The sequence below is a fragment of the Rhopalosiphum padi genome, chromosome 4 (genome assembly GCF_020882245.1).
Source record: "Rhopalosiphum padi isolate XX-2018 chromosome 4, ASM2088224v1, whole genome shotgun sequence".
Classification (NCBI taxonomy): domain Eukaryota; kingdom Metazoa; phylum Arthropoda; class Insecta; order Hemiptera; family Aphididae; genus Rhopalosiphum; species Rhopalosiphum padi.
The window spans coordinates 54,952,388-54,966,997 of NC_083600.1; the positions used below are offsets into that span (position 1 = coordinate 54,952,388).

The 14,610-nt window shown below is 25.3% G+C and overlaps 2 protein-coding genes across 2 annotated transcripts; one reads left to right on the plus strand and one right to left on the minus strand.

The window, feature by feature from the left end:
* Positions 1–486: 486 nt before the first annotated feature.
* LOC132928253 (bystin) lies at positions 487–2,635 on the minus strand. Its single transcript, XM_060992797.1, has 8 exons — positions 2,370–2,635; positions 2,210–2,282; positions 1,995–2,110; positions 1,791–1,932; positions 1,435–1,584; positions 1,139–1,365; positions 869–1,077; positions 487–804 (listed from the first exon to the last, which is right to left on the minus strand). The coding sequence occupies exons 1-8, from the start codon at positions 2,514–2,516 to the stop codon at positions 594–596; spliced, it is 1,275 nt and encodes a 424-aa protein (XP_060848780.1). The 5' UTR covers positions 2,517–2,635; the 3' UTR covers positions 487–593.
* A 358-nt stretch (positions 2,636–2,993) lies between these two features.
* On the plus strand, positions 2,994–14,369 carry LOC132928252 (activin receptor type-2B). Its single transcript, XM_060992796.1, has 9 exons — positions 2,994–3,217; positions 8,626–8,953; positions 9,022–9,187; positions 9,251–9,387; positions 10,258–10,416; positions 10,479–10,708; positions 10,771–10,957; positions 11,023–11,292; positions 11,366–14,369. Exons 2-9 carry the CDS (start codon positions 8,699–8,701, stop codon positions 11,507–11,509), a joined length of 1,548 nt encoding a protein of 515 aa, XP_060848779.1. The 5' UTR covers positions 2,994–3,217; positions 8,626–8,698; the 3' UTR covers positions 11,510–14,369.
* The last annotated feature ends 241 nt before the right edge of the window (positions 14,370–14,610 follow it).

Here is a 14,610-nt window from a genome sequence, read left to right on the forward strand (position 1 = left end):
CCTATGTTGTATCTATGTTTATTGTTTATAAGAGAGATTATGCACGCATGTGTGGCGTCCTCAGTATAATGTACATAAACAATTGTATAAAAGAGTAATATTAAAATAGAATAATCAACATTTTAATTTTAATTTTCTAATTAAACAATTTTGAAATTTTAAATAAGTTAAAGTTACATATTATTAACATTTTGACTTATACCAATCATACTTATATAATTAATAACTGATGTGATCTTTAAAATTGCTGTACTCTATGCCATGAGAGACCGCAACCTGATGGCGACTAAAACACGTCATAATATGCACATCACTCAACAGTTACCAGTCTTATGATAGTAACCGTGTGGTAATATAAGAAATTCATTATTTGAATGTGAGATGGAATTGCAATTTCTCATGGTGCAGAGTATAGTTTAATTTCTTTTAAATTATTCTGATTTTAATAACTCAGTTTTGTTTAACAAATAAATGTACATTTCAAAATCAGTTCAAATGTTTAATATATAGAAAATGATCAATCAATCAACATAATATGTATAATGTATATTATACAAAAGAATATTAGTTTTCATTATATCAATATAAGTTAATCACATGGGTTCAGGCATTTCTATATCTCTACATGTGGAGCTTTCTAATTCACGGCGTATATCTGGTGTAATAGTATGATGTGATTTTGTTCTAAGTAACTTTAACAATGCTTTTTTTTGTTCGGAACTTATATCTGTTTTATAACGTTGAGCAAATGTCAATAATGATTGATGCCATAAAACTGGTAATTCTCTATCATCATGCTCAAATCTAATAAATAAAATAATTATTTTATTAGTCGTAAAATATTTAAGGCATTTCCACATTATTATACCTGAGAAAATGGAAAACAACTGCATCTATAACCCTATATGGAAGGGCATACTTTTTATCGAAAAGTATTCTAAGAAATATTGATGTAGCTCCATTATACTCCATCTCAGCTAATTTCAAAATAGCTGCCGCTGAATGTAACATTGGGATAGAATTTTTGCCTATAACTGATCCAATAATAATCGCCTCTCGTAAAGTACAAGTACCACTCTAAAAGAAAAAAATATTTATAAATGAAAAAATAAGTTTAAAATGTTACCATCAAACCTACTTCACATAAGGGAATAAGTATTCCTTTCATAAAAGCTCCAGGTTTGAATAAAGCTTTTTTCAATGCTTGATAAAGATGAAAATTTAATTTTTTATACTCATCTATATCATCTCTAACTCTAGGTAGCAAAACAAGATTATAAAATCTCTGAGCCATATTTTCCTTTAAATTAGATGCAAATATACGAATACCCTGGTACATTGCTGCTGCACTCCACGTAGAAGGCTCTAAATAATAAAAAAAAAACAGGAAAATGAATAATTGTAAAAAAGTTTACTAATTCAAGTGTAACTAACCAGTTATGTACAATATTTGTTCCCAATTCCGCAACTTTGGAATCAATTTGAACGCTTTGGGTAACTTACCACTTCGATACGTGGTTAATACTTGTTTTACACCTTTATACATCTGTATTACACGTGGATCCACATCTTGCAATTGAACACCTATAAATAAATTGTAATCAATAATACAAATAATTAGTTATTAGAACATATTTTTATTTGAAATTAATGTCAACTTAGCTACTATTTAAATATTATATAATTCTAAAGAACTCTCAAAGGTATATACATATATAAGGTTTTATCCCAGTCTTTAATTAATTGATTAAAAAAAAATTAAAATTACTAAAAAGTGTTTAAAAGCCTACTTTCAGCATCTGTAAATTGAGTTTGTATTTCAGTTTGTTTTTCAGTAATTTTTTCCATGATCATATCAGCTAAAGTTAATCGAGCTTCAGGTTTTTTAGACATAAACATTTCCAGAGCTTTTTCATCATCTGCATTGATTTCCTTTAAAAAATATAACATACATAAAATATATGAGAATTTCACTTTTATTTTTATTTTATTACCAGTTGTTCATAATAATCTTCATCTTCTCCTTCGCCAAATATGGGTTTATCTTCGTCATCTTCCTCTGAATCAGATCCTGAGCCTAATGATGTGAGTAGATTTTTGTCTACACCCTCTAAAATATAATAAGACATAGATATCTAATTTAAGGATTATGCATATATGTATAACGCAATATCTATAAAATTCTTTCAAATATTGTCATTCAACTTACCACTATCGGTTATTTCTTGTTTTTGTTCTCTTACTTGATCCAATATACGCCTGGATAATTGTGAACCAATAACCTAAGACATAAAATTATTCAATAATAATAGATTAAAACTTAATACATTTATAAAGATATACTGAATATAAAACTCTTAAATCATTACCTCTTCGCTTTCATCCTGTCGTAATCGTATCTTTGGTTCTTTCTTTTTAGACACTACCCGATCACCAACGATCTGATCCGCCAGATTAGGATATGGCTTTATATTGTCCACTCCACTTCTCAAGTTCTTTTTTTTTGTCTTCCCCATTTTGTTTAAATCTTAATTTAACTGGATAGTGTATAATAGAATAAAATTAAAATAATAAAATCTCAAAATGTCACGTGTAAAAACTAAAAATGTATCCCTTATCAATTATAAATTATAATAAAAATAATCAACATTTAAAATGATATTTCGTTATCACGTCATGATTCAATGTTATCGTTACACTTTTCTAAGATTATCTATAAGGTTGAGGTTATCACTATAATTAATTCAAAGTGGGATGATCAATTGGCATCGGGATGAAAACTCTTCAAATTTAAACACTAATATACATGTTATACATATGTTTTTTTATAATCTATAACTTATTTTAGCGATGAACAGTTTTAAAAGATGTGCTTTTACATAATTGAACGATAAAATTAAATAAAATTCAGTAATTTATTAAATTGTTTACAATATATATTATTTGGTCACACTGTTCCTGCGTGCAATAATCCTTTTTTTATAGGGGTCGTCCATATTGTTTTTGTTGTGAAAAAATCACTAAAAATTCTTGTTATTAATATTATTATTATTATCGCATATTTGTTTGTAATTTATGTGTGTTTTGAGTTTACTTTTAATTAACTATTTTAATATGCGTTAATACGTCTCATGCAGTGTATGATGCCGACTCAGCTGAGCGCTTGTAATCGACGACATGCAATAAGATCGTCATAATTCCATCGTACATAATCTCGGTGAGTAACAATTTATTATCCAAACTCCAGTGTCTATAATCAAAATAATACTTAATTTACTTAAAATATATTCCAACCAATTATGAATAAAACATTTCCGAATATTACGATTATATTTCTACAATGTTAAATCATAGTATTGTTTAAGTTCCCCTATTAAAGTTTTCAATCAAATATTGCATGCATATTATGATATTATCAAAATACATTTTTTTCTATAAAATCTGTTTATTTCTCACATATATATCAACAAAATAACACTGATATTGTTTGACTTCATTATAATATTAAGTTCATATACTAAAACTTGCATAATATAATGGTTACTAGAAAATAGATTTTATCTTATCATTCATTTAACTAAAACTTAAATGTTCATTGTATATGTGAAGTCTTTACTTAAGCTAAATCAAGCACTTATGTATTGAAATTTGACTTGCAATTAATTTGATCCGTCTTTATTTTTATTTTTTTTACTTGTAACTGAATTTTTTTTTAAGAGCTTATCATAACTATTACCTACATAAGACTGTAAATGTACCTATAGTACCTACCTAAGTCTTTAGTAGAAAGTGTCTTTCATGTTATGTTCCCAAATTTATATATTGATTAGTTATGTAGAATACTTATTGTTAATTGTTTCCAACAAAACTTCAAAAGCAATGATTTAATTAGAAATTTAAAAGTTTTAAAGTTACAGTCTTATGTATTTTAAGTTTTATTAAATTAGGTAGGTTATCTATATCTAGTAATATATCCATAAAAGAATTATATTCTTTTTCTGAAACTAGAAAACAAAAAGAGACTAGTCTATTTAATTACAATTCAAAAAGATGCTACTAAATACACAAAAAAGAAAATTAATAACTATTAATTATTATAGACCATGAAACTGGATTTTTAGATAATTAAGTGAATTGTATGTAACCTAGTCTTTACTTATAGGCTATAAATTATTACTTTATTAGTCTAATGACAAATTATAACTGATAAAAAATTTATATTTCAAAAAAAATAAATTGAAAAATTAAAGATTTAGTCTTATGCAACCAAATAGAAATATGATAGTACTATATGTAAAGGTCATATTTAAATGTGATATCATTGAATAAAATCAAAATTTAAAAATATTTACAACATAATAATAATAATGGCTTAATGTGTTTTAGTATTTACCTTCATGTTGATTAAAAAAGGTCAAGAGTTTAAAATCAAATATTAAATATTAATGTACTTATATTTTATTTTTAAATGTTAATATTTCGTCAAAACAGATAATTATATAAATATTTGTTGTGCAGATTAATTATTAAACAAACTTTTTTCATTAAGAAATTTACTTTACTAATCGGTTATTGTCTATTTTTTTTTTTTAATATGTTTATGGGGTTTTTGTTTTTATAAATTACTATGTTATTCTTTGTTTCTTTTTAAATAATCTCTTATATTATAAATTAAAATACTTATTGTCTGACTAATTTGCATATTATTCTTGACGGAAACAAGTTAAATCATACATCAGAAGCTATACTACTAGCTTGCTGCTGCCTCCATTATTAGATTATAACAGTGAAAGCAACGAAAGTATACAAACCAGAATCAATCATTAGCGATTTTGGTATATTTCTACTTTATGGGACACCTTTTTTTTGTTGCAATTTTTGTAATTGAAATATATGTAGTTAAGACCTCGAGTTCGGCGACCAGAGCCGGCAGGCGTAGGGAGCAACTACACGTTATTATTTAATACTACAAAATTCAAAAGATTGTAAATTGCCATATTAAAAAGTTATTATGTTTAATTATGTTTCGTAAAAAAAAAAAATAATGTTTGTCCTAGCCGAGGTTCGAACGCTAGACACTTGGTTAATTATACTGAAAAATTACCACTGTGCAGCAATTCAACTTTAATGATTTTAAGTAAAATGGTTATTTAAGGATTATAGTATAAACAAAAAACTTCAATTAGCTATAACTTTGAAAGTAAGTTCATGCCCCAAATTCTCATTTCACCATAATTTTTTTCGTCAAAAATATGACAATGTTCCCCAAAAAAAGGGGTGTCCCGTAAAGTAGAAATGTTCCGCGATTTTAATATTTAAAGGTTGACAAACAATGTACAAGCTTATTCATACATGTACAAAATTGTACTCATTTTTTGAACAACTAGTGATTTTTATAATTTAATAATATTATACCTTGCCTATGCCTTAGCTGCATAGATGTAAATTGGAGGGGGGCTAAGTAGGACTTAGCTCTCCCTAAGATATTTTAATATATATTTATCTATTATCTTTATTATAACCCATGGTAATAGCTATAAATATAATGATAGTAATATGTAGATAGGTTTTTATTGGATTTCTGTTCAGAATTTTTCAGAACGTTGCTTTATGAATAGTAATTTGATGGCCTATTTTAATGTCCAAACGTATCGTCATCTGATTATCTTCATTATGCAGACATGTGCGTGCAGCTATGCGGGTGCCAAGTATGGCCACATACCAGCTGTGTCCCAAAGATATTTAGGGAAAAAAGGTATAATCCGTATTGTGTCCTTAGTTTTTTCATGTTATCTGAGTTATGGTTCAATTAATTTTTGCCCACATCCTAATATTATTATAGTTCAATGATAACGACAGTCAGCAGTCATAATATAGGTTTATAACATTATATCATGATAATTTTATATCTTAGCTGATAATTTGTTAACTAATAATAACAGTACAATGTAGATACCAAAATACCAAGTACACCTTATTACTTTAATTGTTGATTTTCTACTGCTGAGAACGTTTCATCACTTATGGTTTTCAATTCTAATTTTTTTGTGTTTTACTTTTTATTTAATAGCGAATGAAATTAAAACTATGTGTAGTGAGTGAGAAAAACATACAGATACAAATTAAATACAATAGAAATAAAGATTATTTAAACTTAAAATATTTTCTAAACATAATATAACTACAATAATAGAGATAAAGATTAAATAACTAAACATATATATATCTAGATATAGCCAATATAAGATAAACAATTAAATTAACATAATAAGAAAAGAATAAATTAAAATATGAATAATAGTAAAAGCAAACTGTATACTTTTAACATATGAGAATTCTGTTTTATTTATTTTATTTCCAACAAATAATAAAATATTGACTGGTGAAGAAGCTATATAATTTTGAGAATAACGATGAATGTGAAATAACTTTTGTTTCTGATGTTATAATTACTTTTTTTATTTTAACGGAAATATTGGATTGAAGGGAAGAGCATAAAAAAAAATTTTAATGTTTTTGTAGCTAAAGTGACTGAGGTTTATAAAATTGCAGTTAAAGCAAATGCAAATGAAAATGAAATGAATAAAACTATTTTTAACTTTTTCAATTCAGTTATTATAGCCTATTAAGTGTTTCCCATATAATTCGAGCATATTTCCAGTGAGGATGAATAATTGAATTAAAAAAGAATTTTCATGTGAGAGAATCATTAAAGCAGGAACAATTTTGCTTGATCTTACCTTTTAAAGAAAAAACTTTTTTCTTATACTGAGTACATGGAGATTAAATAAAAATTTTAAGTTAAAGATTACTGTAACATCCTTAATTTGAATATAAATTTTGCCTTGAAAAAATAAAAAAAAGAGTTCTTTTTAGAAAAAGATATACTTTGGCATTTGGTTATATAAAAGGACAAATCATTTATACCTAATCCATTGTTTAATTAACAAGAATGATATAGCGAATGACCACTTAAATATCTTAAACAAACCCAGGAAAGAAAAATAGAATATAACAATGTCAACCCTTGATTTCGATCATTTTAGTAGGGAAGCTTCTATGAACTGTAAACAATTTAATTAAAATCCAAAAGGTCACAAGGCCATATGATATGCATCTAGAGTTCTTAATAAATTATAGTTCAAATATAAAAAAAATGTCTATGTAAATTGTAAACCTATATTGAATCCTTCCAGAATTTAAAAACTATATAAAATAATTAGTATACTAGAACTTGGATACCATCGCCTAGGAAACTTTTGCTCAATAGTATTACTCAGTGTATGTTATAAGCCTTTGAAGAGGATAATCTATAAGCAAATTAATTTTATCATGCTTGATACCAATCTGATAATAGAAGTTGAGTTTAGACTTAACCAAAACTGTTCCAACCAACAATTTATATCAAGGTAGACTTTCAGAACTGTCTTAAAAGCTCTCCTGTCCTTGTCAACCTATTAGCCACTTATGACTTCATATTATATTCCTTTATAAATTCCTCTGTACCAAGTGCTGCAGTATAACGTTCAACTAATCAAGAACATGCTGACTAACTGATGATTCAAATTATATATAGATGAAAAACTAGTCATTTTAAATAATATAATATATTAACATTTACAATATGAAGAAGAAGGGTTAGAATTGGTTGTACATTATACATACAATTATATAATATAAATAGTGAAAGAGTGGTTCATTTAAAACATAACTTATTACAGAGGTAGAAAGTAAGAAGGAATTGTGTTTCAAGAAACACAAGGAACTTTGGATATAGTTTTAAAGAGTAGGTAAGGTGAATAAATTTTTCCAAGTGGAATTATATCTAAAAACTAGAAAAGCAGTATGTTTACAATTAGATAATGTGCTAAGTTCAAGATGCCAAAGTGACTTTTATCACTAATCTCATTTAAAATAAAATAACTTCAGAATTACTTTCAATTATAAATTTCTTAATTCCTCTTAGGCTAACTAGTTCCTTAGCCAGTTTTCAAATATTAAATTCTTCCATAGATTTTTTTAAAAACCGTTTATTCATTTTTAATTTTTCCAAGTTTCAATATATATATTATACTCACTCACTCCTTATTAAATAAATGTAATTATATTTATTCTTTGTCATTTGGGTCAACCCATGTAATGCAAATACAATAAAGGTAATATTATTTTGAATACATATAGTTTTATATATTAATACCACTTTTATGCCTGTGTAGTAGCCATATTTTTAAAAAATGACAGCACTAAATTATTTTGAATTCATTAAATAATTAACTAATATAATATAATTCATTGTTGATGAGAATACAAATGTGTTATCTATAAAAAAAAAAAAAAAATAGTTAATTTTTTCACAGTTACAGTGGTCTTCTTAATTCTGACTTGAAGAGACTGGACACCATCCTGATTAAATAAAATCTTTATGCATAGGTTGCTTACTGGTATTAAATAGAATCTAAATATTATTATTTTTGGTATGTTGATCAAGAATCTAGATTCTAGATGAACAACCTAGTGAAATACAAATAGGCAAGACATCTGTAATCATATTCTTATTTATAAAAATGTTTTGTTTAAACTAAAAATTATATCTTTAATTTATTAAATCTTTTATTTGTGTTTCAGAATATGGAGATTACAAATTTTAAGTGAAAGTAAATAAAAAAAAAACCACTTCTCAAAATTATTGAAAGAAACAATGGAACAAAAATTATGGATATGGATATGTAGTGTTTTATTCCTTGTTACTATATGTAATAGTGCTAGTCGCAAAAAATATGACGAAACTAAATGCCATTATTACAACCAAACCATTTGTGACAATTCTCAAAATGAAAAAAGTTGTACAAGTGCTATCCAGAATTGTAAAGCCGGAGAAAATGATAAGCCATCGTATTGTTATGCTGTTTGGACAAATGATACTAAGACAAATAAATTAGAAATTAAGCTTAAGGTAATATAACTTGATTTTTATGGAATTGTGTTAGTTTACCATATTTTTATTTTTATAACAATTTTTAGGGTTGTTTTTTAAATAATGTCGAATGCCAGGGTCAAAACCAATGCAAAGAAAAAAAAGAAGAAATCAATTCTAATGGCTTAATGTTTTGTTGTTGTGAAGGAGATTATTGTAATTCTGAGGTTCTATGGGATCCTATTCCAACAACTCCTCGAATAGAAACAACATGTAAATAATAAACATACAACATTAATCAAACAATTTAATAATAAATACACTTTTCTATCTTAGCTGCAAAACCATTACGTGATGATAATGAATTAATACATACTATAGTGTTTTCTACAATACCTTTAGTAGCTGTCGCAAGTATGTTTTTATTTGTTTATTGGGTTTATAAACGAAGAAAAATACCTCAATTTTCTCATGTAAGTAAATAAATTATAATTAAATTCTTTATTTTCTTTTGTAATAATTTATTACCTTATAAATTATTACTTTTTTGCTTAAACGGTTTAAATAAAAAAAAATTAAAATACTATTATATTTAATCAAATGTGCAGTATACAAATAAATCAATATTATTATTTCTTTTTAAATAATTAATTTTGTCCATATTGAACTTAAAATATCTATAAAAATTTATTGCTCTTGTATATTAATTAGATGTTATAGTTTCAGTATTAACTACTTTTGAGAAATCTTGTAATAAGTTTTTAAGAATTTTGACCCTGCAAATGTTTTATCAATAATTTTAGAAAAAAATATGATAATTAATTATTTGTTGAAAATTTTAAGTATATTCAGTTTTTGGTTTTTGTTTTACAAAAAAAAAATATCAATTTGGTCAAAAACTTGATTTGTATTGTTATTTCCATTTTTTAGTTTTGCTTTTCCCGATTTAAAAAAAAACATTACTGGGAATTTTTATCTCCCCCCTCCCATACCAATTAAGTCTAGTTCACAAAAAAAAACAACATTGTAAAATCAATATATTCATCAGAATTCACATCTATAAATAAAAATTGTTTTCAAACTTAAGAATATTTCATTATTAAAATTATAGTAATTATTCAATAATCAATCCATTTATACCTTTTATATAATTATTCCTATTCCTCAATTCATGCATAATAAAAAAATATATTGTAATTTACAATTGTTTTTTTCTTTTTTATCTTTACTTTGGAATTTAAATCTTTAGTGGGTGAGTTAAGCTAATGATATACATTACATAAATTGTTTGATTTATTTTTGCTTAATTTTTTGTTGTAACAAATTATTTCCTGTGTATTTAGGTTCCATCATCTGATAGCTCTCACTTAGGGAATTGTTCTCCTATACTCAGCAATCGTCCAATACAATTAGTTGAAGTAAAGGCAAGGGGTCGTTATGGTGCAGTATGGAAAGCTCTTCATAAGAAAGATACTGTAGCTGTTAAAATATTCCCTCCTCAAGTAACAATTTCTATTTCTATATATGTATATATATATAATATATATTATTATTTTTATTTAAGGATAAAAACTCATGGTTAGTAGAACAAGACATTTATCAATTACCACACATGCAACATGACAATATGCTATCTTTCATTGGGGCTGAAAAACATGCTAGTGTTATTGAAGGTGCCAAGAATGAATATTGGTTGATTACTGCTTACCATGATTATGGATCATTATGTGACTACTTAAAATCTAATATATTAACTTGGGATCAGCTCTGTCATATTGCTCAATCTATGGCAAGGTAAAAATATTGAACAGTTTATTTAATATCTTCAGGTTTTTTTAATTACTATTTTGTTTCAGAGGTTTGATGCATTTACATGAAGAAATACCATCAGAACGTTCAGATCAATATAAACCAGCCATTGCTCATAGAGATTTTAAAAGCAACAATGTTCTATTAAAACATGATTTAACTGCGTGTATTGCTGATTTTGGTCTTGCTTTAGTTTTTCAACCTGGAAAATCGTGTGGTGATACACACGGTCAGGTAAATACTAGTTATTTATTACCTTCAATAATAAAGGATAAGATAATTTTTTATGAATTATTTAGGTTGGCACAAGAAGATATATGGCACCAGAAGTTCTTGAAGGAGCAATCAATTTTTCAAGAGATGCATTTTTAAGAATTGACATGTATGCATGTGGATTAGTATTATGGGAATTAGCAACTAGATGTACTGCACAACAAGGACCTATACCAGATTACAGGTTACCTTTTGAAGAAGAAGTTGGACAACATCCATCATTGGAGGATATGCAAGAATGTGTAGTACATAAAAAACTAAGACCTGCTTTTAAAGATAGTTGGAAATCACATCCAGTAAGAAATCATTACAAAAACATTGTAAAATATTGCATCTATTAATATGTGACATTCTTTAAATTATTTTAAGGGTTTAATAGCTCTATGTGATACAATGGAAGAATGTTGGGATCATGATGCTGAAGCTAGATTATCAGCATCGTGTGTAATGGAACGTATTACATGGCAATGTCGCCAATATAATGGAACAACAGTAACAACATTAGCACCATAAAATATTTTATTTGTACTATAGTATAATATACATCAGCAACCTAGCTTCTGCAGGAGAAGACATTGGTGTTTCCTTGTATGTAAGTTAATTATCTATGTAACTTTGTAAACTCATTAAGTTGTTGATGTACATAAGTAGTAAGTGTATACCTACAAATCCGACCCTCTCACTGCCCTAACAATTTTTATTTTTTGACTAACCTGTATATATATTGTTTTCACTGCTCAGTGACAAATTGTCTATAATTATAAAAAGATAACTTTGTTGAAGTTATAATATGGTATAATCATATACAAAACATTATGAGAGGAGATTTTCCAAGAGCAGGATCACTTACTACTTAAATAAATGTAGGTATTTTTCATTAATTGTTTTAAACCAGTGTTTCCCAACCTTTTTGTAATGGTGACCCTCAAATTTACCCCTTGTTGGTTATGCGACCACTCCCACTAAAAAAAAATGTGATTGTGTAGTATGATTATATATTTATATTTTATTTATGGGTAAGTTTAGCCAGTTGTGACCCCCAAAAAAAAAAAAAATTGTGACCCATAGCTGGGAAACATTGTTTTAAACAATCCAGAGATCATACTAAAGGTAAATTAAGAATACATGTATTCTGCGAATTGGAAAAAATCAATTTTGTTGGAATTAAGTTTTATTGATTTATATGATATTATTAAATATATTTTAATAAATAAAATTTAATTATCAATTATTTGAAATATTTGTCGTTCTGTTGTTTAATTGTCTCAAGACGAAGTACCATCATTTTACTATTTTAGCTATCAATATTTGTCATTAATTTTCTTACTTGTGCCATACCTGATGTATGGAATACATCAAAATATTTTATTGAAATTGATTTTCTCCATTTCTATGTGTATCTTAAAATAATACCATTATAGTTAAGAATTTTATTATATTCTTCTACCTCAAGTTATCCACCCTATAAAAAAAAATGTGCCAATAATCTTAAGATGGTATTCATTGAGTATAATATGTATAATGTACATAATATTAGTCAATAATAAGATTTTAATTGTATTTAATAAACGAGTTTATACGAATATTTTATAATTGTAATAACTCATAATCTAAATGTTTAAGCTAAAAGTAATTACTTAACAATAATACTTTCACATCCTAATTTATTTTATTTGCCCCATAATTATTGAAAGTTTTATTTTTAGATACTATATATATATATATAATTACATTTGCAGAACACTTAGATGTTTATAACATTATGATTATAACACTTTTGATGTCATATTAATTATTGTTAATGTATAAAATGTGCCTCGAGTAATCAACATAAGTAATAAAATATAAATGTACCTATAAATCTCCTTTCCATAGTTAAAATAAACCTAGTATGTTATTATTTATGCCACTATTTTTTGTAGCAATTTATATATTGTATAATATTTTTATTCAAACTACCTAAATTAGTTGCAATTTATATAATTTGTTTAATTAAATATATTAATTAACAAAATGAAGAAAAATATATTTTATTAAGCTTTCCTTATTTTTTGGGATGGTTGAGGTTTTTAGCATAAACTAAATGTGATTTGTTACAGCTAATTACTGGATATTTTAAATATTTTTAAAGTTAATGACTTAAAAAAATACCAGCAGACTAGTAACAAGTAACAAAAAAAAAAAAAATTAAATTACAATATAATTGTAAATAAAGAATACCATTTTTCCTTAAGTTCTAAACTATACATTATTTATACTACATATAAATTGTAGCTAAGTAGTTGTTTAACATAATTTCATTATCTCTCCCTTATTTCATTATTGTTGCCATGTTATATTTAACCTTAATTTAATTTAATCTGTAAATGTGCTGTATTTAATATTTCAAAAAGATATTAATAAATGATTACAAGTATAATTATTTTAAAATGTCTAAATAAACAAAATTAATGACACAGGTATTGAAAAATATTATAGTTAAGATATTATTATATAATGTTTAGATATTATATAAGCAGGGCCGGCCAATAGAAGCTATGGGTGATGCAAGGACTTGTCCAGGGTCTCGCTTACAGAGGGCCTTCAAATTCAAAAAAATATATTTATTTTACATTATTTTAAGATTTATTAAAATACATTTTTACATTTTAATTGATTTTTTAATAACCTTAGTAAAAATTCATAATGGAACATTGTAAATGATTAGTGTTATATACATGAACTACTAAGTTATAACAATAATAGTAATAGTTAAAAGATATTATATATCAAGCTATTAGTTATGATATTTGATAGGTACTTTGAACTTATTGGTCTTGATAAAAAAAACATTACAATATAGGTACTTATCTATTAACTTAAATATATAAAGTAAAATTAATGTTTAAAATTATAGTTAGTTTTAGAAAAAATAAATTTTAGTTCAAAATGATTTAAATTATTATTTGTTTGTACTTTAAGTCCTGGTATGTATTAAACCCTAAAATTGATAATAATTATAAAAAAAAATCTTAAATGCCTAATATTGTAAATAAAATAAATATAAATAATTAAAGAAATAAGAAATAAAATCGTTTATTAACTAAAGTTAATTATTCTTATAAACATTTATCATATTAGAAGATTGGTTTAGGACAAAGGGGTCGGCCCTGTATATGAATATTGTAAATTCATATTTAATCAACTTGTTTATACTTGAGATTACATACTTAAAATTAAAGTAGTATAAAGATTTTAGATTTTATCTGTCATTGTTGTTTAATTTTGTCATTTTCATTTGGCTATGGTTGTAAAATTGTTTAATTATTTACATCTAGGTACTAATATTGTATAAAATAGTTCCTTTATTATAAATAAATCTCTCTTCTTTTTATTTGTATTTTATAATTAAAATTATTATTATGATTTTCTTTTTTTTGTTCCTTTTTAATAAAATATTTTATATAAGTTAGTACAACTACAAGCAAACTCCAAGACTGCTGCTTCATACACAATAGTTGTTTGTTTACATTCAAAATAAAAAAATCTGCACATAATTTTTTTACATAATTTACTACATAAATAATGTATATAGAAAAACAGAATAAATTGTAAAGTATTTACATTTATATTTT

What these genes read in the sequence shown, in the direction of transcription:
- LOC132928253 (XM_060992797.1), bottom strand. Translation starts at nt 2,516, where the DNA reads ATGGGGAAGACAAAAAAAAAGAACTTGAGAAGTGGAGTGGACAATATA. An exon ending in GACAGGATGAAAGCGAAGAG is followed by an intron (nt 2,283 to 2,369) that starts GTAATGATTTAA and finishes TTTATGTCTTAG; the next exon opens with GTTATTGGTTCACAATTATC. An exon ending in ACAAATATTGTACATAACTG is followed by an intron (nt 1,366 to 1,434) that starts GTTAGTTACACT and finishes TTTATTATTTAG; the next exon opens with AGCCTTCTACGTGGAGTGCA.
- LOC132928252 (XM_060992796.1), top strand. Translation starts at nt 8,699, where the DNA reads ATGGAACAAAAATTATGGATATGGATATGTAGTGTTTTATTCCTTGTT. An exon ending in AATTAGAAATTAAGCTTAAG is followed by an intron (nt 8,954 to 9,021) that starts GTAATATAACTT and finishes AACAATTTTTAG; the next exon opens with GGTTGTTTTTTAAATAATGT. An exon ending in ATTGCTCAATCTATGGCAAG is followed by an intron (nt 10,709 to 10,770) that starts GTAAAAATATTG and finishes ATTTTGTTTCAG; the next exon opens with AGGTTTGATGCATTTACATG.